Here is a 22,814-nt window from a genome sequence, read left to right on the forward strand (position 1 = left end):
GAATTATATGTTCTATAAGATTATTAAGATCAAAGAAGGTTTCTGTGAAAATGATAGGCAAGAAGTTCCAAAAAGGTGGAACAATCAAAATGGATAGTGGCACAGCATTTCAGGTAGAAGGCCATGTTGATAGGAATAGAGAATGAGCAGATAGTAAGAAGTAGAAATTAAATCACCTTCAGGGAGAATATCAATAGTATCCATTGATGAGTGGACAGATATGGCAAAGAGCAGAGATTGTCAATGACCAATAAAAACAGAAACTTACTGTATTAGTCTGGGTTCTCCAGAGAAACAAAACCAATAGACAAGAGAGAAGAGAGAGAGAAGTTAGTTTATATAAGAGATTATGTAATCTTTATATATATTTTATATATAATCTTTTAAAAATAAAATAATACACTGTTGTAAGCTTGTAGGAGAAATGGGGTTAAGAAAAATGGTAAAAGTCTACAGCTTAGTGAAATTTTACATAGGTATACCCCCTTAGATCAAGATAAAATATTTGCGGTACCACAGAAGGTCTCCCATCCCAGGCAGTACTCCACGCAAAAGTGTATCCACTGTTCTGATATCAGTCACCACAGATTCATTTTCCCTTTTTTGAATGTCATATAAAAGCAAGCATACAGAACTGTAGTCTTTGCCTCTGGTTTCTTTTTCTTTTTTTTCTTTTTTTTTAAGATTTTATTTATTTATGCATGAGAGACACAGAGAGAGGCAGAGGGAAGAGCAGGTTCCCTGTGAGGAGCCTGATGTGAAACGCGATCCCAGGACCCCAGGATCACTACTTGGGCCAAAGGCAAATGCTCAACCACTGAGCCACCCAGGTGCCCTGCCTCTGGTTTCTTCACTCAGCATTATGTCTGTGAGATTCATCCAACACATAATTTGTAAATAGAATCTTACTAAACATGTTTACCTGCATCTTGTTTTTCTTTTTTTTTTCTCAGCAAGAGTATAAACACTCTTTCAAGTCAGCACGTATAGGTCTCCTTCATTCTTAATTGGGAGTTTGGGGAGAATGAAGGAGCAGCTGTTTTAGTAAGTAGTAGTCATAGTAGTAGTAGTAGTCGTAGTAGTAGTAGTAGTAGTAGTAGTAGTAGTAGTAGTAGTTGTTGTTTCAGAGGTAGAATTTAGTGATTCATCAGTTGCTTATAACACCCAGTGCTCATTGTATCAAATGCCCTCCTTAATGCCCATCACCCAATTACCCCATCCCTCCACCATCCTCCCCCAGCAACCCTCAGTTTGTTTCCTAGAGTTAAGAGTCTCTTATAGTTTGTCTCCCTCTCTGATAATGGTCTTTTTTTTTATTTTTCCTTCCCTTCCCCTGTGTTCATGTTTTATATCTTAAATTCCACATATGAATTAAATCATATGGTGTTTGTCTTTCTCTGACTTACTTCACTTAGCATAATACCTTCTAGTTCCATCCATGTCATTGCAAATGGCAAGATGTCATTCTTTTTTTTTTTATCCAAAGGATACAAACATAGTGATTCGAAGGAGCACATGCATCCTAATGTTTATAGCAACAATGTCCACAATAGCCAGGATATGGAAAGAGTCCAGATGTCCTTCATTCTTTAATAACTCCATGTCATTCCATAATACTGTACATGTTCCAAAATTTACCCAGTATTTTCTCTCAGTGGATATGTAGGTGGTTTCCATTATTTCACAGACATGAAATCAGTAAGTTGAAGGGCTGTGCTTTTAATGTTAATAGGTAATACCAAATCACCATTCCCAAAAGATACAGGCATTTACATACCCACCAGCATATGACACTATCCAATTTAGCATATATTCATCTGAGAGGTCTAAATTTTTATTTCGGTAATAAATTTGGTTTTTTTAAGGTAAGTAATACATGCAAATATGAAGAAAAAAAAAAGTACAAAAGTATATGGTGATTAGTCATCTCCCTTTCACCTGTCTCCCAGTGGTGCAATTCCTTTCCCAAAGACAACTTTATGTCTCTCAAAGATAGTTTATGTATATACTTCTATTTTACATAAATGGTTGTTCTAGGCTTTGCTTTCTCCACTTAACAAGATATCTTAGAGACTGTACCACAGCAATATAATCTAGAGCTGCCTCAATATTTTAACTACTGAATAGTATCACATAGTATGGATACAACATAATTTAATGAGTTATTTTAAAATAGAAATCAGGCTATCTCAGTCCCTTATTATTATAAATAATGCACAGAGAACATCCTATAGGATAAATTTCCAAAAATGTAATTATTAAAAAAACAATATGTGAGGGGTGCCTTGGTGGCCCAGTCAGTTAAGCATTTGCCTTCAGCTCAAATCATGATCCTAGGATCGAGTTCCACATCAGGCTCTTTGTTCAGTGGGGAGTCTGCTTCTCCCTCTTCTTCTGCCTGTTACTTCCCTTACTTGTGCTCTCTCTGTCAAGTAAATAAAAAAATCTTTTTTAAAAAAGTGAATGTTTTGGGGATCCCTGGGTGGCTCAGTGGTTTAGCGCCTGCCTTTGGCCCAGGGCGCGATCCTGGAGTCTCGGGATCGAGTCCCGCGTCAGACTCCTGGCATGGAGCCTGCTTCTCCCTCCTCCTGTGTCTCTGCCTCTCTCTCTCTCTCTATGTCTATCATAAATAATAAATAAATAAATATTTTTTTTAAAAAAGTGAATGTTTTAAATAAATAATTATTGAAAATACATACAGAAAAGTATATCTAAGTACACAGGCCTGTAAATTTTCACAAAATAAAACATACCCATGTAATTATACCCAGATCAAGAAACATAACCAGCAACCAGAAGCTTCCTCATGCTGCTCTATTAGTTACTAACCCACTTTGCCTAAAGTAACTACTATTTTAATTTCCAGCACCACAGATTAATTCTGCCTAGTTTTGAACTTTATAAGTTTTTATTTTAACAGATGTCCCTTCATAGAAATTGTATCAATTTACACTTTCATCTACAGTATATAAGAATATGTATTTCCTAACACCCTCACCAACCAATGCGTTATTAAACTCTTTGATTTTTGCCAGTCACATAAGTAAAAGGAATTTATTGTCTATGTTATTTTGCATTTTTCTTATACTAAATAAATTCAGTATCTTTTCATAGGTCTAAGAGTCATTTGTATTTTTATTTTTACAAACCGTCCTTGTCCTTTTTCATTATCTTATTTATAAATGCACTGTAGTATATATTAGGGAAGTTAATCCTTTGTTATATGTGTTGTAAATATTTTTCCTAGTTTGTCATTTATCTTTGATTTTATTGTTTTTCCTACAGATATTTTACTTGGTCTTTTATTTTTTGCCTGTTAGGTATAAAATGATTTTTTTTCCCCCTGACTGGTGAGGTTGAGTGTTTTCGTTTATGGCTTTGATTATTTACATCTTCTCTTTTGGATATTGCTTCTTGATATCCTTTGTTTTCTATTGGATCATCATCTTTGAACACATACCTAGAAGGTCTTTGTATATGACCAATGGTATGGCTTTGTAATGTATGTTTACAATGACGTTTACATTATATGTTCTCATTCATTTGGGGAATATAAATAATAGTGAAAGGGAATAGAAGGGAAGGGAGAATAAATGGGTAGGAAATATCAGAGAGGGAGATAGAACATGGAAGACTCCTAACTCTGGGAAACGAACTAGGGGTGGTGGAAGGGGAGGAGGGTGGGGGGTGGGGTGAATGGGTGACAGGCACTGAGGGGGGCACTTGACGGGATGAACACTAGGTGTTATTCTGTATGTTGGCAAATTGAACACCAATAAAAAATAAATTTATTATTAAAAATAATAATAATAAAATAAATAAAAATAGAAAATGACGTTTACCCCCTTATCATTTTTTTGTGAGCTCTTTTATTTATTTTTTTAATTTTTTTTAGTGAGCTCTTTTAAAGAGTGCTTTGCTGAAACATTAGTTTTTAATTTTTTTAAGAGTTTATTTATTATATCCATGACAGACACAGAGAGAGAGGCAGAGACAAAGGCAGAGAGAGAAGCAGGCTCCCACAGGGAGCCTGATGCAGGACTCAATCCCAGGACCCCCGAATCATGACCTAAGCCAAAGGCAGACACATCTGCTCAACCACTGAGCCACCTAGGTGCCCCTAGTTTTTAAATTTTTATGTCTTTTCAGTATTGTAACAGCTTTGAGATATAATTCACATACCAATCTATTCACCCACTTCAGTCGCTTTGAGTATATTCACAGAATTGTGCAATCACCACAATCCATTTTAGAAATGTTTATTACCCTAAAAGAAACCCCATGCCCGGGCAGCCTGGTGGCCCAGTTGGTTTAACGCCACCTTCGGCCCGGGGTGTGATCCTGGAGTCCCAGGATCGAGTCCCACATCGGGCTCCCTGCATGGAGCCTACTTCTCCCTCTGCCTGTGTCTCTGCCTCTCTCTGTCTGTGTCTGTCATGAATAAGTAAATAAAATCTTTAAAAAATATATTTATATAGGGATCCCTGGGTGGCGCAGCGGTTTGGCGCCTGCCTTTGGCCCAGGGCGCGATCCTGGAGACCCAGGATCGAATCCCACATCAGGCTCCCGGTGCATGGAGCCTGCTTCTCCCTCTGCCTGTGTCTCTGCCTCTCTCTCTCTCTGTAACTATCATAAATAAATATAAAAAAATTTTAAAAAAAATATATTTATATAAATGAATGAATGAATGAATGAATGAATGAAAAAGTAAATAAATAAATAAATAAATAAATACCCTATGCCCTTTAGTCATCACCTTAAACCCACTATCCCCGCCCCATCCCACCCCAGCACTAGGCCACCATTACTTCCTGTGTCCATATATTTGCCTATCCTATATTTCCTACAAATGGAATTATATAAAGTGTGGTCTTTTGTGACTGACTTCTTTCACTTACCATGTTTTCAAGACCATTCATGTAGCATTACCAATACTATATTCCTTTTAATTGCCAAATAATATTCCATTATATGAATATACCACATCTTGTTCATCCATCAGTTGATGAATTTTGGCTATTACAAATAAACCACCATGAACATTAACTTACAAGCTTTCATATGGACATATATTTTAATTTCTCTATTTTAATATTTCTTGAGATATACATAGGAATGGAACTGCTGAATTAAATGGAAACTCTGTGTTAATCCTTTTAAGGAATTGCTAGATTGTTTTCCAAACCAGCTGAACCATTTATGTCCACACCAGAAATGTGTGAGGAATCCCATTTCTCTGTATCCTCACCAACATTGGTTATTACCCGACTTTTTGATTGTACCCATCTTAATGGGTGTGGAATGGTATGTTGAGAGTTTATTTCATTTGTTTTGTTTTCTACCATCTTAACCATTTTTAAATGTACAGTGGGCAATGTTAAGTATATTCACATTGTTGTAAAACAGATCTCCAAATCTGAAACTCTTTACCCTTTTAACAACTGCCCCTCTTCTCCTCACCTTAACTCCTGGGAACCACCATTCTACTTTTTGTTTCTAGGAATGTGACTACTTTAGACACCTTATATAAATGGAATCATATAGTATTTGGCTTTTTGTGACTGGCTTGTTTCACTTAGCATCATGTCCTCAAGGTTCATCCATGTTGTGATATGTGACAGGATTTCTTTTTTAAAGCCGAATAATGTTCCATTGTATGTATATACCACATTTTATTTACTTCCATTCATCTGTTGGACATTTATTTGGGTTACTTCCACCTCTTGGATATTGCAAATGTGCATTGCATTGTGGTTTTGGTTTATTAATGATGCTGAGCATCTTTTCATGAGCTTTGTATATCTCTATATCTTCTTTGGAGAAATGCCTATCCAGATCCTTTGCCCATTTTTTAATTGAGTTGTCTTTCTATTATTAAAAGACAAGAGTTCTTTATATTATTTGTGTCCTTGCCAAATGTAATTTTTTACATTGAGTTAAAATCTAACTTTATTTTCCTCCAAGTAGCCAATTATCTACTACCATTTATTGAATAATCCATCTTTTTCCTCCTTCAACAAGTATTATTGAGCAAATACACTGGGTTAGGCCCTGAGAAAATAAGGATAAAATGATGCAGAGCTTACATACTAGTACAATGACAGACTTGTGAGAAAATAATTATTATTCAGCAAGATAATGGTTTAAAGTAAAGTTTATGAAAATCATTTTGCAACAAGAAAAAAAGAAGTACCATATCTGTCTGGAGTTGAAGGAAGAGAAACAAAGGAGGGGGAGACATTAGGGCTTAGAAAGTTGAGAGAATAAAAGAGTGAGAACGGGTGTCATGCTGGGGTAAGAAACTTAAACATTGAAAACTGTTTTTCAAATGCAAGACACTTATTTAACTGTTTCCTCAGATTGTAGTTCACGTAAATGTATTATAGCAAATGAACAAGTATCTTCCTTTGTGATGAAGTATGTCATGCTCATTTTTTTGGTATCTTTATATATACTTTTTAAAGTTTGCCTATACTTTAAATACCCGGCCTGGGTATTTTTATTATAATGATTGTCATTTGACATTCATAGAATATAAATAAATGTAAGGTACCCTTTTCTTATAAATATGTTTGAGTTAACAAATATTTATAATTATTATTGAGATAATCCATGCTTACTGAGCACAAATGTCAGCCATCTCTCTTTAATGCATAACATTTAATAGCACACATAATGTCCACTTTCTTACAAAGATGTCACTTCACATGAAGGGGTGGTAATATAATTATGTTTCAAAACTCATGTTACTTATACAAAGAATATTCAGACATTCTAACCTTTTCTTTCTTGGTGATTATAGAATAAACATGTCATTAAATTACTTTTGGATATTTGTTGTAGACTCATCAATTCTTCTATAGTTGTATTCTCTCCATAATAGTAATCAAGAGTGCCCAAAATCTTTGACCCAGAAACTTTGACTAGATAAGTGGAAAAAGTCTAATTTGAGATATAAAATGCTAAATGTGTTTTTCTCCATATACAATTTAATTGGTTTGCATTTGGCACTTCTATATCAGATTCTAAGTCATCCTTAGAATTTAGCTAACAGCTTGGAAAATAGAGTCAACAAGTATGGTATGATATAACTATAATTAATTATCTCACTATATATTTCACAAAACAGCATCTTAACTGCTTAATAAAGGCTTTTAAAATATCGGTAGAAAGTGAACAACTTTCAAGAAACTTGATTTACTCAAATCCAAAGGAATTGAATTGGTTTCTGCTTGTGATTATGACTCAGTAGAGCATATTAATAGATTATAGGGGGAAAATTAGAGTTCATTTTAAATATGAGCTTAGGTTATATCAGTAATAATGGCCTCTTCTTATTTTTCCACAGTTCTTAGTGGTCTCTGTTCTAATGACTGTCCTCGTAAGATAACAGTAAGTAAACTTAATTCTCAGTTGTAAAATTTTCTGTGAAAATTCTCTGCATAATAGATATACACAAAATAGTTGTTATAATAGGTTACACTAAAATTGTTATTATTTAGAAGTGCTTAAAGTATCCTTTAGTGCTTAAAGTATCCTTTAAGGTCAGTGCTCAAAAAAACTTTACTGGGAATAAGATTATTTGCCTAAAAAATTCTCACCTCAAAGTTCACTCCTTAATGAAGCCTTTTCTGATACCTTGGAAAAATAAGCACCCCTCCCATTCTTTCTGGGCATACTACTGCCATTTTGGCATATATAATACTTGCACTCCCTTCTCTGTTTGTTTTAAATGTCTCTCTACACTAGTCTGGAATCCCTGGAGGTCAAGAAAGCTCTCATCTTTGTATACATAGTACATAGCACAGGGTCAAGCATATAGTAGACAATAATAAATTTTTTTTGTATAGTCTTAATATTGACTTTTGCTGTCTAATGGAATGTTTCAATGAAATAACTAAGTGTAAAAATAATTAGGCTTAGTTTTTTAAATTGCCAGTTCATGTCAATCATAAAAATATAACATTATGGGACGCCTGGGTGGCTCAGCAGTTGAGCATCTGCCTTTGGCCCAGGGCGTGATCCTGGAGTCCCAGGATCGAGTCCCACATCGGGCTTCCTGCATGGAGCCTGCTTCTCCCTCTGCCTGTGTCTCTGCCTCTCTCTCCCTCTGTGTATCTCATGAATAAATAAATAAAATCTTAAAAATATATATATATAACATTATATGTGGGGTGTGTGTGTGTGTGTGTGTTGGTATATGTCTGCTTGGGTCCTCATTGTAACCCTTGTTTCATAAGAAATTACTTCCATGTAAAGCTGAGGAACCTGAGGCTCAGAGAAACTAATTTGCCCAAAGTCATAGAGCTATTAAGTAGTGGAACTAGAACATAAAGCTACATGTTCTGATAATAGCCTCATACTTTTACTACCACTTAAGTACTACATGACCAACATTTTGTGTATGGTTGGGAAATTACATATTTAAGACATATGGAAACACACCCTGACCCAGAGATTTGCATGCAGAGATTTAATTTAGACTCAACAGCAACAGCTATGAAGTAGTAAGGAAAGGATTGGCAGAAGAAATTGGTCTGTGATGCATGGGGAGCTGTGAAGCTAGGATGGCCCCTCAGATGGCCCAAGGAGAGGCAGAGGAGCCAGGCCTTTGTATCCCTATATCAATCAGATACTGTGTACATGTAGTCCCCCGGAAAGGCTTATAATTGGTAGGAGCCAGCTCCATTTGGCTGGAAAACTGTTTCCAGGTAGGAACCCCCACTGTGAGCTATCAGCAGCCAACACTAGGAGCAGCTCAGAGAATTAGCATCTCCGGCCTGAAGAGAACATCTGGACAATGCATCACCACATTCATTATAAATGTATGTGAGTGCCTGGTCAAATTCATCTGTTTTCATATCATTATAACAATGTAGATGTATAGTGGGAGAGGCTATGGGATGGGGAATGCAGGACATGTAGGGGAAATCTCTGTACTTTCCAACTTAATTTGCTGTGAATCTAAAACTTCTCTAAAGAATAGTCTGTTTTTAAAAAAAATTTTAAGTGTAGATGTAATTAATCAGAGGCTAAAGATTAGTTCGGTTATTCAGGTATTGTCTACCCAGGCTGTGAAATGTTCAGAGCCTTTGTTCCTCTTCCTTTCTCTCATTGACCATATTCATTACATGGTCAAAGAACTTGAAAACATCGAAATGGAACCCACTTATTTTACCCACAAGTTCTGGCAGTAAAGGTGATAGGAAAAGGCTGCATGATTAAGGCAGAGTGCAAAAATGCTCCCATTCTCTTTGTCTTGAAATAAAAGCAACTTTAATTGTAGGGAGGACAGAATCATTTTGAAAGCTATGTAAGTAAAATTCAGCATGCAGAGGTGTTCTTACAATGATAACACTAAGTCCAGAGCCTTTGGGCTTTTCTGCCTCCTATTTGTCCATTTATTACTTTCTTTGAAATTCAGATCCTGTTGAACTGCCTTCCCATAGATCATTTCCTTCTCCACTGATATCATAGATCACAATTTTATGACAACCTGAAAGAAATAAATGCACACTATACTTCTCCAGTTTTCCATATATCAAATGTGTACCCACTTGTAAAATTATTATTTCATGAAAAAGTGGGCCTTTTTCCTAATGCTTTGACATTAGATCCACTTGATCATAGGAGAAAGTGTTATATTAGGTATGACCCTGTGTAAGCCTAAGAAGAAAGATGCATCTACCATCTGATATTCTTTACCACTTGAGTTAATTTATGAGTTGAATAGCTCTTCTGCTGCCACTGTGCTCTCACCTGATACTGGCAACCTATCTGATACATGAGAGAGGAAAGAATTATCCAAATCAGAAACCAATCCCACTCAAATTCCTTTATCTCCATTTTGGAAACCCCAGGCAATACACCTTATCTCTCAGAACTATTTTACTTTTGAAATTTTAATGCCATCCATTCAGCAATCTGACCACAATCTATTTTTCCAGCCCTCTCCCATTACTATTCCTGTTCATCTTTAAGACCATTAGTTTCCCATTCTCTTGCCTTTACCTTCCTCCTTTAGCTGCCACACAGAAACTCACTCCTGCCATTACTTTTAACTCCTATAAAGCACTCTCCTTCTACTGTGCCTGCCTAGCAGAATTACAGCCCCAGGTTAGTCCAGCTGTCTGTCTTGTTCAGTACTAGACCTAGGCTCCGGGGCATTTCTGAAGAAAAATAAACAGCCTTGCATATTGGTACCACAACTGGTTCATAGTCTTCAACCTGAAATGAGCATTCTTAATTGTATCAGTCTTATATGGATTCCTCATCCTCTTTTCTCCCATTCTTTTTCTCTGATTACTTTCAGGATTTTTTCTTTGTCTTTGGCTTTCTGCTGATTGAATATGATATGCATAGGTATAGATTTTTAGTTATTTTTCCTGTTTCGTATTCTTAAGCTTCCTGGATATCTGGTTTGGTGTCTGTCACTAATTTTGGAAAATTCTCATGTTATTATTTCAAACATTTCTTCTGTCCCTTTCTCTCTTTTTCCTTCCAGCAATCCCCTGACACATATGTTACACCTTTGGTAACTGTCCCACAGTTCTTGGATATTCTGTTCCATCTTTTTCATTAGTTTTTCTCTGTGTTTCAGTTTTAGAAATTTCTTTTGATCCTCAAGCTCACTGATTCTTTGTTCAGCTGTGTCCAGGCATTCATTTCTATTTTAGTATTTTATTTCTACCATTTCTATTTGATCCTTAAGAGTTTCCATCTCTCTGCTTACATTAATCTATGTTTGCATGTTGTCTACTTTTTCCAGGAGAGCTCTTAACATATTAGTCATAGTTATTTTAAAGTTCAGGTTTGATAATTCCAACATTCCTGCCATATTCTGAGTCTGGTACAGATGCTTGCTTCATCTAGTCAAACTTTGTTTTCTGCCTTTTAGCATGCCTTGAAATCTTTTGTTGAAAGCCAGAACTGAGGCAGATCTTTATGTCTATATGGCTAGGATAACTAACAACTCTATTTTCTGTTTGAGTAGCTATGCTCTCAGAGGTAGCATTTTTCTGTATTGCCTTTTTGTCTCCCCTGTTGTCTTTTTGTTTCCCTATACAGACTTATATTTAAAGAGGGTCGGAGTCTTGCAGTGCTTTTAGCTGTAATCCCATTATTAGACAGGAGCCCATTGATGTGGTGATAAAGAACAGATGGAGAAAATGCATCCTATAATCCAGTGATTAGGTCTCAGACTTTTAATGAGCCTGTATCCCTGGGATGTGACTTTCACAAGTGCTTCTTAGCTCACCCTTCCCCTTAGACAAGACAGGAAGGCAAGAGAGGGCTAAAGTTAGGCATTTCCTTTCCCCCAGGTTGGAAAGGTTTTAGTAGAATCCAAGTCACTTAAGCCCTGATAAAATAGTTTTCCCTTGAGGGCAAAATGTTAAGAACAAAAGAGGTCTGGGCATATTTCAGAATGCTCTACTTCCCCTCCCTGAGAGTTGTTTTAGTGTTCCAGTCTTACCCTGAGAATCTAGTGGGACTCTGGAGATAAAACTTTTGTTTTCCTTCCTCCCCCCAGAGTTTTACATTCTCAAACTAGTTCATATTGGGCTTCCAGCAGTTTCTCAGTTAAAATTTAAATGTCTGTGGGACTGGCTTCTTTCAGTCTCCTGCTTCTAAGGTCTCTGCTCCCAGTCAGCTATGATTGATTCTCTGTACCCACCCCTCTCTCCATTTTTCAGAGTAGCAGTTTGCCCTGTGATCTCAGTTCTCTGGATCTAAGGAGAGTTGGTTTTTACTTTCTTCAGCTTTTTTTGTTGCTTTTGTGAGGACTAGGAGCCACAACTTCCAAAGCTCTTTACATATCAGGCCAGAAACTCTCCTTGCATTTTTATCAGCATCATTTATCAGTATTGCCTTATCTTTATTTCTCACAGCTTTATTGCAGTGTAATTGACATGCAATAAACTGTACATAATGAATATATTCAATGTTATGTATATATTGTATATACGTACACTATTTAAATGGATATATATTTTTAGTAAAAGCTACTATAAGCATCTGCAAATCAAAAGAATATTTATATTACTTCCTGCTTTTTCTCTTAAAATACCAAACTAACTTTTTTTTTTTTTTTTTAGTCTTTAAACCTTAGTATAATATATTCTGTGTTAGTGGAGATTAGATGGCTTCTTTCTCTGTCACCTGGTAATTCTTTTACCCAAAGCCTGGTGGTGACTTTTCCACTTTATAGATTATGAGTCTATAAGCAGGCATATGAATACTCTTCTCACTGAACAAAGGGTTTGGAAATAGTCCTTTAATCCTCTATGCATATTCCTTTTAAGTAGCTCCATGAGGGCAACAGGATCTGTTTTGCCTGCCAGTATGTCCTAGAACATAGCACAGGGCCTTGTGCTTAACAATGTCAGTTGTCTTCTATAGCACTAAATGTAATATCTTTATCCACACCCATCCCTTTTGCTATTTCTTTTTACTAATCAATGTACCATTTCTCTGTGGGTCCCACATCCTTCTTAGGGACTTCATTCCATTGTTTATTCTGCTTGACCTGTGTATTCAACCTCTGCCGCTCTGTTGCTGCCTTCTCTTCAGCATTTAAGGAGTGTCCAAATCTCTTATCCATAAGAGCATATATGCATTCCTTCTAAAACCCTACATCCTCTCCAGCTACTGCCCAATCTCTGTTTTCTCTTCCCAGCCAAACATAAATTGTGCACCATTGGCTCTTTCCAATCACTTACTTCCATATCCTTAACCCACTGTTTTAATCTAGCATTTGACCTGCGTTTGATCTCCTGACACTCCCTTTCCTCAGCCTCCTTTACATTCACCCTTCTCTGGCCATTCTCTCAGTTCCCTTATGGACATTTCCTTTGCCCACTTTTTAAATGTTGGTGCTTCTCAGGCTTTCATTCTAAGTTTTCTTCTCCCTCTACATTATACTCTAAGTTTCCTCAACTTCTCCCCTGTTTGGTGTGTTTTGTTTTGTGCGGCTTTTTGCCATTTGGATACTCTCCTGAGCTTCCGACTTTTATATCTGAGTGTCTTACAAAACCTCAGTCCACTTCCCATGTTTCCTATCTTGGTTACTTTTTCTTTTCTCTTACCCCCAGATCTACTAGATTATTGTTCTCAACCCTTAACTGTCCCTTTTCTCTATCCCACCATTATTTAATCCAAGCCACCATCCTTTCTTGCCTGACAGCTGGAGGATCTGAGCCATCCTTCAAAAAGGTACCACAGTGATCTTTTTAAAATACAAACCTTCAGTGGCTTTTCTTTGTCCTTGAAAAATGGTCCATACCCAGTTTGTTGGAACAGAGCTCTTGTTTACTTCTTCAGCCTTATCCCTTGCCATTCCCCTCACACCCGCTCCCAACTCTGTCAGCCACACAGAATTGCAGTGCTCTGCCGTGCTGTCCCCTCGTCTCCACCATCTCCTAAAGTCCGTAACGTGACCCTAGATCAGCTTCCAGACAACATTTCCTCTAAGCATCATTGTCCTGCTACTTAGAAGCTAGTGAATTCTGTGTTCAGTTCTTGAAGAAGAGACACTGGATCTTGTTTATTATTCTGTCCTTACTCCCTTAACACACACGGTAGCCTGCACATAGTAGCACAATAAATATTTATGTATGAATAAATGAGCTTTTCCTAAAATTTGGTTTCTTTTTAATGGTCCTTCATTGATAAATCTACCATACCACCTCTTAACCACAATCACATATTCATTGTTAAGTTTGAACATTTGCAGAATAAATTACAAGCTATTCACAAGAGAAATGCATTCTGCAAAGGCCTGATATAAAGGGAAAACATCTCTTATTTATGTTCTCAGAGATACCTCATTATGAGACACAGATGTTCCAATTGTTACTACAAACAGATTTATAATATATGTAGCAGAACAAGATGTCTTTAACATTTTTTTCATCTTTTCAATCAGAAATATTCTCAGGCTTTTCTTTGCTCTGTATAGGAATAGTCTGAGAAGGTATAAGGCAAGTAAGTTTCTCTTTTGCCTTTATTTCGATTAAGCAACTTATCTGACTTGGTACTATTTTACCTCTCTATCTAGCCTTTGCTACAATGAATATTAGGTATCACAACAGATTTATTTATTTAATATCTTTTTAAAATATTATTCTACCCTTAATTCTAAGTATCCACCTTTTTCTTATTACACTTGACATTGGTGATATCATGTTCTGGTACCAAAGATAGAAAAAAAAATGACATAAACATTTTCTGCATTTAATGTCCCTTTATGGTCCTTTACAAAGGGAAAATACCTTGCAGTTTTAACAGGAAAATAAACAAAGAAAATAATTTGTTGAATTTAATTGAAGAAATGAATAAGAAGCAATACAAAAATTCAATATTGACTAAATTAGACAATACAGTTAATACTAATGAAGATAAGGAAAAAAATCCATGTTTGTAAAAAACACAAACAAGGTAAACAATTGCCTTTGAGAAAAAATAAAGTTCATACTATAAATCAGCCCCTTTTCTAATATTTTAGAATCATAAATTTTATTGCATAAGCCAAATATTGATTTTCATGTAACATAATATGTTTTATAACTTCTTCCAGTTTTACTATCCAGAGCCAATGATGTAGAATATACTAGGTCTCCATTGTAGGAACCAAGACCTTGAAATAAATCCTTAGATAATCAGGTACTTAACACTGACATAAAAACCCAAGGTTTGTCTAGGCTACTGAAAAAGATAATCTACAAAGAAAAATGGTGTATTTGAAACCTGATTTTATGTAAGTCAACAAGGTATAAGGTACTGTATAATACAACACCTAAACTGCACTGCATCGATAGGACGCATTATAGAACAAGAAAAATGACCCAAATATAGTCCTTAGCTATATATATAGTATGGAAAAATTAAAAGATCACTAATATTTTTTAAATTAACTCCTCTGATTTCTTTCAAATATGAGACATGACATTTAAAAGGAAAAGTGGGGCAATGTGAGAGATTTGTACTAAGATTTTCTCACAGAGAGTGAACTTACTAGATGATGGAGTGCAGAACTCGGCATTCCATAGGAATAGCTAATGTCTTAATTTATTCTTACCAAAATTTATGAAATTAATTTATGAAGTGTTTTCCACAAAAATATTTCTGCCTTAAAAATAAAAACTAAAACTGAAACTATTGTAAAATTGTATGTTAATTATACTTAAATTTAAACACAAAAACAGGCAGATACGACATGACTTCTAATGAGAGGGAGGCTTCATCTCCTAAGTTAGAAGATGGCAAACTATAAAAGGTCAGAGTAAATAGTTTCATCTCTGTGGGTCACATGGTCCTTATCTCATCTACTCAGCTCTAGAGTGAGAGCAGCCATAGATAATATGTAAACAATGAATATAGCTGTGTTCTAGTAAAACTATATAAAAACAGGATGCAGGCCAGATTGGCTACAGGGACCATCTTTTGGCGATGCTTACCCTGGGTTCTAGATGATTGCTTGACCACTTTTTCAGCCCAACACAGAAAATCATTGTATAAATTTCCTATTAAGGGAGGTGTGTCTAGGAAAGATCCTTGGGCTTTGCAGTGAATGTAAGAGAACAAATGATCCTGTATGAACTGACACCCCAAAATACACAGAACATAAAATCACATTCCCATATACCTCTACTGAAAACACAAAGTTTGGTCACCCAAGCATATGGCCTAGTCCTTTCCTTCACCCAAATCTTCAGAACGTGGGGCACCACCCTTTCATACAATTCAAGCCATCAATGCCTCATGGTGTACCTTATGTTTGGGGCTGAGCTGGCAGCCTCTGAGTGTAACGGTCCTCCATTAGGGCTTCTTTCCTATCCAAGTTTCCAGAACCTTTACTTTCAAAAAAGTACTCAAACTATGGTTCGTGACCAAAACTGCATGTACCACACCCTAAGGTGAAACTTTCAGGCCATATTAAAACAAGGTTATGCACAATGTCCAGAATTTTTTTTATTAGAGAGGAAGGAGGGAAAGCAGCAGGAGAGGGAAAGAGAATCTTACACAGGCTCCACACTCAGCACAGAGCTCAGCCCAACCCTGAGATCATGACCTGAGCCAAAATCAAGAATCAGACGCTTAACCAGCTGAGCCACCCAGGCACCCCAATTTCCAGAAATTTATACAGAGAACTGATCTGCCTGTGTGTGGATGTGGCATAATACCTTCAGTCTTAGAATTACAGGCTATCTAAAACCCTCACATTTCAGTATAAAACGGAAGGTTCAGAATCACTGGAACTAGGTCATATCATGAGGCACTCCACACAAAAAAAGTTGCCAAACTGGAAGCAAGGAGAAGGTGTAAGACATAGAGGACAAATAATTCTTTACGACTGAGGAGATATCCATGTATTGAGTAAATATTCACTTTTTGCTCTAGGGGCTAGATGAGACAAAAATCACTGCCCTCATGGAGATCACAGTCTATATTCAGCAAAGCCTACTAGGAGGAGACATTTGAGCTGGGAGGGGCCTTTATATTGCACAACTCTAGAGGCTACCATTCACATCACAGTCTATGTCAGTGGCCCCCCTGGAGTGGTAAAATGGACAACCTGTAGAATCTGCCATGGTGACCATGACTTGAGTCTTGAAGTACTAGGATTTTAGTAGGTACAGAAACAGAAAGAGGGCAGTCCAAATAGAGGAAAATAGTATGTGCAAAGGTATCAACCATCATTTATTTAATGCCTACTGTTGACATGACTCTAGATCCTGGGGCTGCTAAGAGGTAAGTTCTTGTGACTTGCATTATAAAACTACATCACTCCTTCATGATCCAGGCTCTGCTATAACACAGGCGCATGTAGCAGTGAACAAATCAGAAATTGTGCCCAACTTCATGGAATTCACAATCCAAGGACATATGAATAATTACAAGAATGATGAGCACTTCAAAATTAAAGTACCCAATGTTAGGAGCCCTTATAACTAGGAGAACATGCCTACTTCAAATAATTAAAAACTGTGGGGATGGGAGAGGGACTGATAGAGTAAAAACATGAGAGAGGAGAATGGATTTGAATTATTTAGGAAATCAAATATCTATAGCAAAAACAAATCAGGAGCATCTTTGAAGAAAGTAGGCAACTCAAAAAAAGACATTTAATACACTGTATTCTTGCTAATCCTGGATATTGGGTCTCCATGGGAATGTGTCATGGGGAACGTTGACTTCAGTGTACATTCTGTGGGGGAAAAATTCAGAGAAACAGTTCATTTCATAGAAACTCTAGTATGCATTTATTTCATTAAGCAAGAACTCTTTGCACTTAGACAACTAAGATTACTGTACCACCTACCTCAAGTTACATCCTTAAAAGTGTACCTGGAAAATTCAAATGAAACCAAGGACCTACAAAAGCATCAGCAGATCCAATCCTAGATCCTGACTCAGCCTGCTTCCACCACTTCGAAACCAGGAAAAAAAAAAAAAAAAACACAAAAACCTATACCCTTTTCTGTTTGACTCAAGAGCTTAGATGTCTCACTATGAAAAGGAAGAAACTCTCATGAAATGGTGAAGAACTCTGTAATTATTCATTTAATATAGGAATTTTAAAGAGACTGCTTACTTCATACATTACTAAACATATTCCCATTAATAGTAAGTACCTTTTCCTTATCATATGTATATGAAAAACATTCTAAACATTAGAATTGAACAAAAATTATGTTCAATGTAATTGAAGTTTCTGGACCCCTAAGCCAGAATAACAACAATAGAAAGTAAAAGATACTTCTTTCTCTGATTTGCTAAATGTTCTGACCAATACACCTGAACTTTTTAAGCTAGCACCCTAAATATCCATTTGATCAAATATTTGCCTTTTCAGAGATGTTCCCTCCAAATCATTTTAAACTGCCTTCTGTAACACGGTATAAACTACAGAATTTTCTCATTTGAAATACTCTGTATTTATTGCTCAAGGTAAAAGTACTCCCCTCTTCATGATTATTCTCTTTCTCTGAATTTAAATCATTTGCAAAATAAAATTTGCAAATTTAATAAAGGTTATTTAATGCTAAAATATCCATATTTGATGACATATTCCACTTGCTTCTTTGCTTGTCAAGGGAATTCTACTCCCACAGGTATTCCAACAGGATCCTACACTTCACTTATATACCTATCTGATAGGCAGCCTTAAGTTTGCCTTTAAAAGGAAAAAGTCAGGATCCCTGGGTGGCGCAGCGGTTTGGCGCCTGCCTTTGGCCCAGGGCGCGATCCTGGAGACCCAGGATCGAGTCCCATGTCGGGCTCCCAGTGCATGGAGCCTGCTTCTCCCTCTGCCTGTGTCTTTGCCTCTCTCTCTCTCTCTCTGTGTGTGTGTGTGTGACTATCATAAATAAATAAATAAATAAATAAATAAATAAATAAATAAATAAATAAATAAAAAAGGAAAAGGTCATGCTACTTTACTTTCAGATCATACTTCTTAGAGCTAAATAACTTAACGTAAATTTAAATATTGCAGATTATATCACAAATTCAGAAAGTTTAATGATTCCCAACTTGAACCTCTCCAACTGCCTTTCAAGTCTGTGAAATTTCCATTCTGTGAACCCTCATTTGACTCCTTTGCAAAACTTGTATTGTTTAAGAAAGGTGCATTGCTACTAAAGAAAACAATTTTCTGCGCCACTACAAGCTATTGAAAGGAATAAGACGTGTTTCTAACACTGTTTTTTGTGCATCCAGCTGAATCAATGGTTTTATTCTCTTGTATTCAATCAAATGCAATCATTAAACAAAGGTTTAGGTTACACAACATACTCTCATTAGCTGCCAATTTTTATAAAGTATATAAAATGTAGGGTCTTAGTAAGAGGTCCCTAACCTCCTGGCATCAGCATCTCTGGGAATTTTAAGAAATGTACATCCCCAGGCCTCACCCATATATATGAAATAAGAACATGTGGGGATGCAGCCAATGAATCTGTATTTTCAATGCAAATTATTCCAATACTTTCTAAAGCTGGAGAACCACAGCACTGGACTTTTAGAAAAGGGATTTACTGAAGGCCAACTTTGTCTCACACAGCAATTACATATACTCAAAAGCGGAATTTCATTCCAACCATATATATGCTTGCAAATGAACTATTCATATAGTTTTAGAATCCTACAATGCAGTAAAGAATACCAGAAGGCAAACTTGATAAATATTTCTGGTTTTAACCAAAATAATTTTACTCACCAGTATGGTCAGGTTCCGATGAAGGCTCTCTCCCTGGCTTGTCAAGGGTCACATTCTTGCTTTGTTCTCAGATGGCCTTTCCTAGGTTCAAGCACATGGAGAGAGTGAGATATCAGCTCTGTGGTGTCCCAAGGGTTCCATATTCATGACCTCTCTAACCCTAATTACTTTCCAGATATCATCAGATTAGGGGTTGGTCCTTCTACGTACAGATTTTGGGTGGACAAACAGTCCATAACACAGCAAAAATCTATTTCAGAGGAAGTGTGAGAAAGAAATTAATAGGAAACTCACAGCTGTGTTATCGTCATCATTGCTGGTTAATATTCCCATAGTTTGGACTCCTGGCATATTGGCTTTTCAGATCTCACATAAAGGAATTTACAATATGTGCATAAATACTTTTGTGAACTAGCATTATTTCAGAAATTCTTAATCCTCTTAAATTGAAAATCCCTTTAAAATACAAATAAGCACTCCCCAAATTATAAATTTATAAAAATTGAAATTTTTCTTTGGACCAGCATTAATATAAACCAGGTATGTAAAAGATATTAAAGATATAGCAATAATCCTAGCACCTCTATTGTATTAGAAGAAACACAGGTTAAAAGTTATTCCAGCTGTCTTGGCAGTCAGTGTAAGCATGGTCATTTTTAGTACATTTTGTTATGAACATTCATACAAATGCTAAATGGCACTATCTTGAGGAAAAAAATTCTGAAACATGTAATGGTATGACATGGAGTAAGACACCAAGAAGACTTATAGGCGTTGGTATCAGTCATATCATTTCAATTGAGGAAGGCAAAGTAGGATTTGAAAATATATACTCGTTATGTGTATAGTATAGAGCAGTGGCTCTTAAACTTCTTGGTCTGAGGACCCCAAAGAGTTTTTTTCTTTATGTCTATCAATATTACTCTATTTGAAATTAAGACAAATAATTGTTAATGTTTCTAATTAATTCATTTAAAAATAAAAACCTATTATATGTTAATATAACCTGTATTTTATGAAAAATAACTATACTTTCCAAATTAAAAAATTAGTGAAGAGTGGCACTGTTTTACATTTAATTCAGATCTCTAGTATCTGGAATAATAGAAGATTCTCTTTTTGCAGTTTTTGTTTTGGTTGAAATACATGAAAAAAAATTTAACCCCTCACAGATATATAGTAAAAACAGGAATGCTTCATTTCCTGTTCAGATAATAATACTATACCAAAACTGAACAAGTGGCAGTTATTTAAAGGTTAATTGTAATGTGGAATTTGAAACCATATCAATGAATTTTTCCTACTGTTACATTTCCCCCTGGTTATTTAGAAGTCTGTTGTTTAACTTCCACACATTTGTGAACTTAGATTTATTCGGGCTTGCTTTATGGTCTATTATATGGGTCTCCCTGGAGAATGTTTGATGTGCGCTTGACAAGTATATGCATTCTGCCAGAGGTGGGTGCGGTGTTCTAAACATATCTGGTAGGTCTAATTGATTTATAGCATTGTCATCTATTTCCTTGTTGATTTTCTGCCTCATTGTTCTATACGTTAATGAAACTGGTATATAATAATTATAACAGTATCCAACCATTGTTGTTATTTCTTTCTTCCATCAATTCTTCATGTATTGTAGAACTCTGTTTTTAGGTGCATTTATAATTGTTGCAGCTTGATGGATTGACACTTTTAACATTACAAAATGTCCTTTTTGTCTCTAGTAACAATTTTTGTCTTAAAGTTAATGTAACAATTTTTGTCTGACGTTAGTATGGCCACTCCAGCTCTTATTTGGTTACTATTTTAATGGTATATCTTTTCCATGCTTTTACTTTCAACCTATTTGTTGTCTTTGAATTTAAAGCATGTCTTTTGTAGACAGCATTTGGTTGAATCATATTGTTCTATCCATTCTGCTAATTTCTGCCTTGTGATAGCAGGGTTTTAATCCATTTACATTTAATATAACTTGATAAAGGAGGATTTATGTCTGTTATTTTTTTCTGTATGTCCTATGTCTTTTTTCTTTCCTCTGTTGCACCATTACTGCTTTCTTTTATGTTACATGTTTTCTAGGATATGATTTCAATTCCTTTGTTTCTTACACTCTTTTTAAAAGTTACTTTCTGGGCAGCCCAGGTAGCTCAGCGGTTTAGCGCCACCTTCAGCCGGCATGATCCTGGAGACCCGGGATCGAGTCCCACATTGGGCTCTCTGTATGGAGCCTGCTTCTGTGTTGTGTCTCTGCCTCCCTCTCTCTCTGTGTCTCTCATGAATGAATAAATAAAATCTTTAAAAAGAAAATTATTTTCTTAGAGGTTTCTCTCAGAATTACTTTTTTTTTTAATTTATTTTTGATCGTCACAGAGAGAGAGAGAGAGAGAGAGGCAGAGACATGGGCAGAGGGAGAAGCAGGCTGCATGCACTGGGAGCCCGACATAGGATTCGATCCTGGGTCTCCAGGATCGCGCCCTGGGCCAAAGGCAGGCGCCAAACCGCTGCGCCACCCAGGGATCCCTCAGAATTACTTTCTATCTTAGAAACAATCTAGTTCATATTAATACCAACTTAATGTCAATAACATAAAAAAAAACTTTACTCCAATATTCCTCCCTCAGTTTATACCCCCCTTTTGCATTTCTGTTGTCATACAAATTACATCTTCATGCATTATGATCCTGACAACATGTTCTCTTAATTGATTTATGCAATTATATAAGATTAGATAGAAGGAAAAAAGCCACACAAAAAAATACATTTATGCCATCTAGTATATTTACTTGGAGTTACCTTTACTAGTACTTCTTGTGTGGATTTGAGTTTCTGTCTAATGGACTTTCAGTTCAGCCAGAAAAACTCCCTTTAGTATTTTCTGTTAGGTGTGTTAATAACTAATTCTCTCAGCTTTTACCTCACAATGTGTTAATTTCCCTTTCATTCTTGAAGGATATTTTTTGCTGAATTTTAAACTTCTTGGCTGACAGTCTTTTTTCTTTCACATTTGGAATATATCATCCTACTGTCTTCTGGCCTCCTTGGTTTCTCATGAAAAATCAGCTGTTATTTTATTGAGATTCCCTTGTATATGATGGGTTATCTCTTGCTGAATTTAAAATTTTTGACTTTTATCAGTTTGACTAGGATGCATCCTAGTGTAGATCTCTTCAAGTTCATCCTATTTGGAGTTTGTTGAGCTTTTGGATGTGTAGATTAGTGTGTTTAATTTAGGCAGTTTCATGCATCACATTCTTTTTTGCCAGTTTCTCTCTCTCCTCTAGTTTGGAACCCTTATTATTGTTGGTATTCTTGGTGGTGCTTCAATATGTCACTGAGGGTTCTGTTCTTTTTTTTTTTTTTTTTTTTTTTTAATGTTCCTTCCTCATTTTTCTTTCTCTGCCTCAGACTGGATAATCTGAATTGACATAGCTTCAAGTTTGATTCTTTTTTCTGCCAATTTAAATCTGTTATTGAGCCTCCCTAGTGATTTTTCATTTCAGTTATTGTACTCTAGAATTTGTGTGATTCTATCTCTTTATTGATACTCTTTTGGCAAAACACTGTTTTCGTAGCTCTGTTCAGCTCTTTAGACATG

The 22,814-nt window shown here is 36.0% G+C and overlaps 1 protein-coding gene and 1 long non-coding RNA gene across 24 annotated transcripts in view; one reads left to right on the forward strand and one right to left on the reverse strand.

Annotated features, from left to right (window-relative positions):
• The window catches only part of ITFG1 (integrin alpha FG-GAP repeat containing 1), a 291,396-nt gene that overhangs the window by 219,719 nt on the left and 48,863 nt on the right, over positions 1-22,814 (forward strand). For all 3 annotated transcript variants that reach the window (XM_025448125.3, XM_025448124.3, XM_025448123.3), the window contains exon 13: positions 7,349-7,392. In XM_025448125.3, the coding sequence (XP_025303910.1) occupies positions 7,349-7,392 (44 nt within the window). The remainder of the gene's footprint in view (positions 1-7,348; positions 7,393-22,814) is intronic.
• Positions 16,673-22,814, reverse strand: part of LOC112660561 (uncharacterized) — a 90,987-nt gene continuing 84,845 nt past the window's right edge. For all 21 annotated transcript variants that reach the window (XR_007404340.1, XR_007404341.1, XR_003137063.3 and 18 more), the window contains 2 exons: positions 19,220-19,300; positions 16,673-17,206 (listed from right to left, as the gene is read on the reverse strand). This is a non-coding gene — a long non-coding RNA (uncharacterized LOC112660561). The remainder of the gene's footprint in view (positions 17,207-19,219; positions 19,301-22,814) is intronic.

The sequence above is a fragment of the Canis lupus genome, chromosome 2 (genome assembly GCF_003254725.2).
Source record: "Canis lupus dingo isolate Sandy chromosome 2, ASM325472v2, whole genome shotgun sequence".
NCBI lineage: Eukaryota > Metazoa > Chordata > Mammalia > Carnivora > Canidae > Canis > Canis lupus.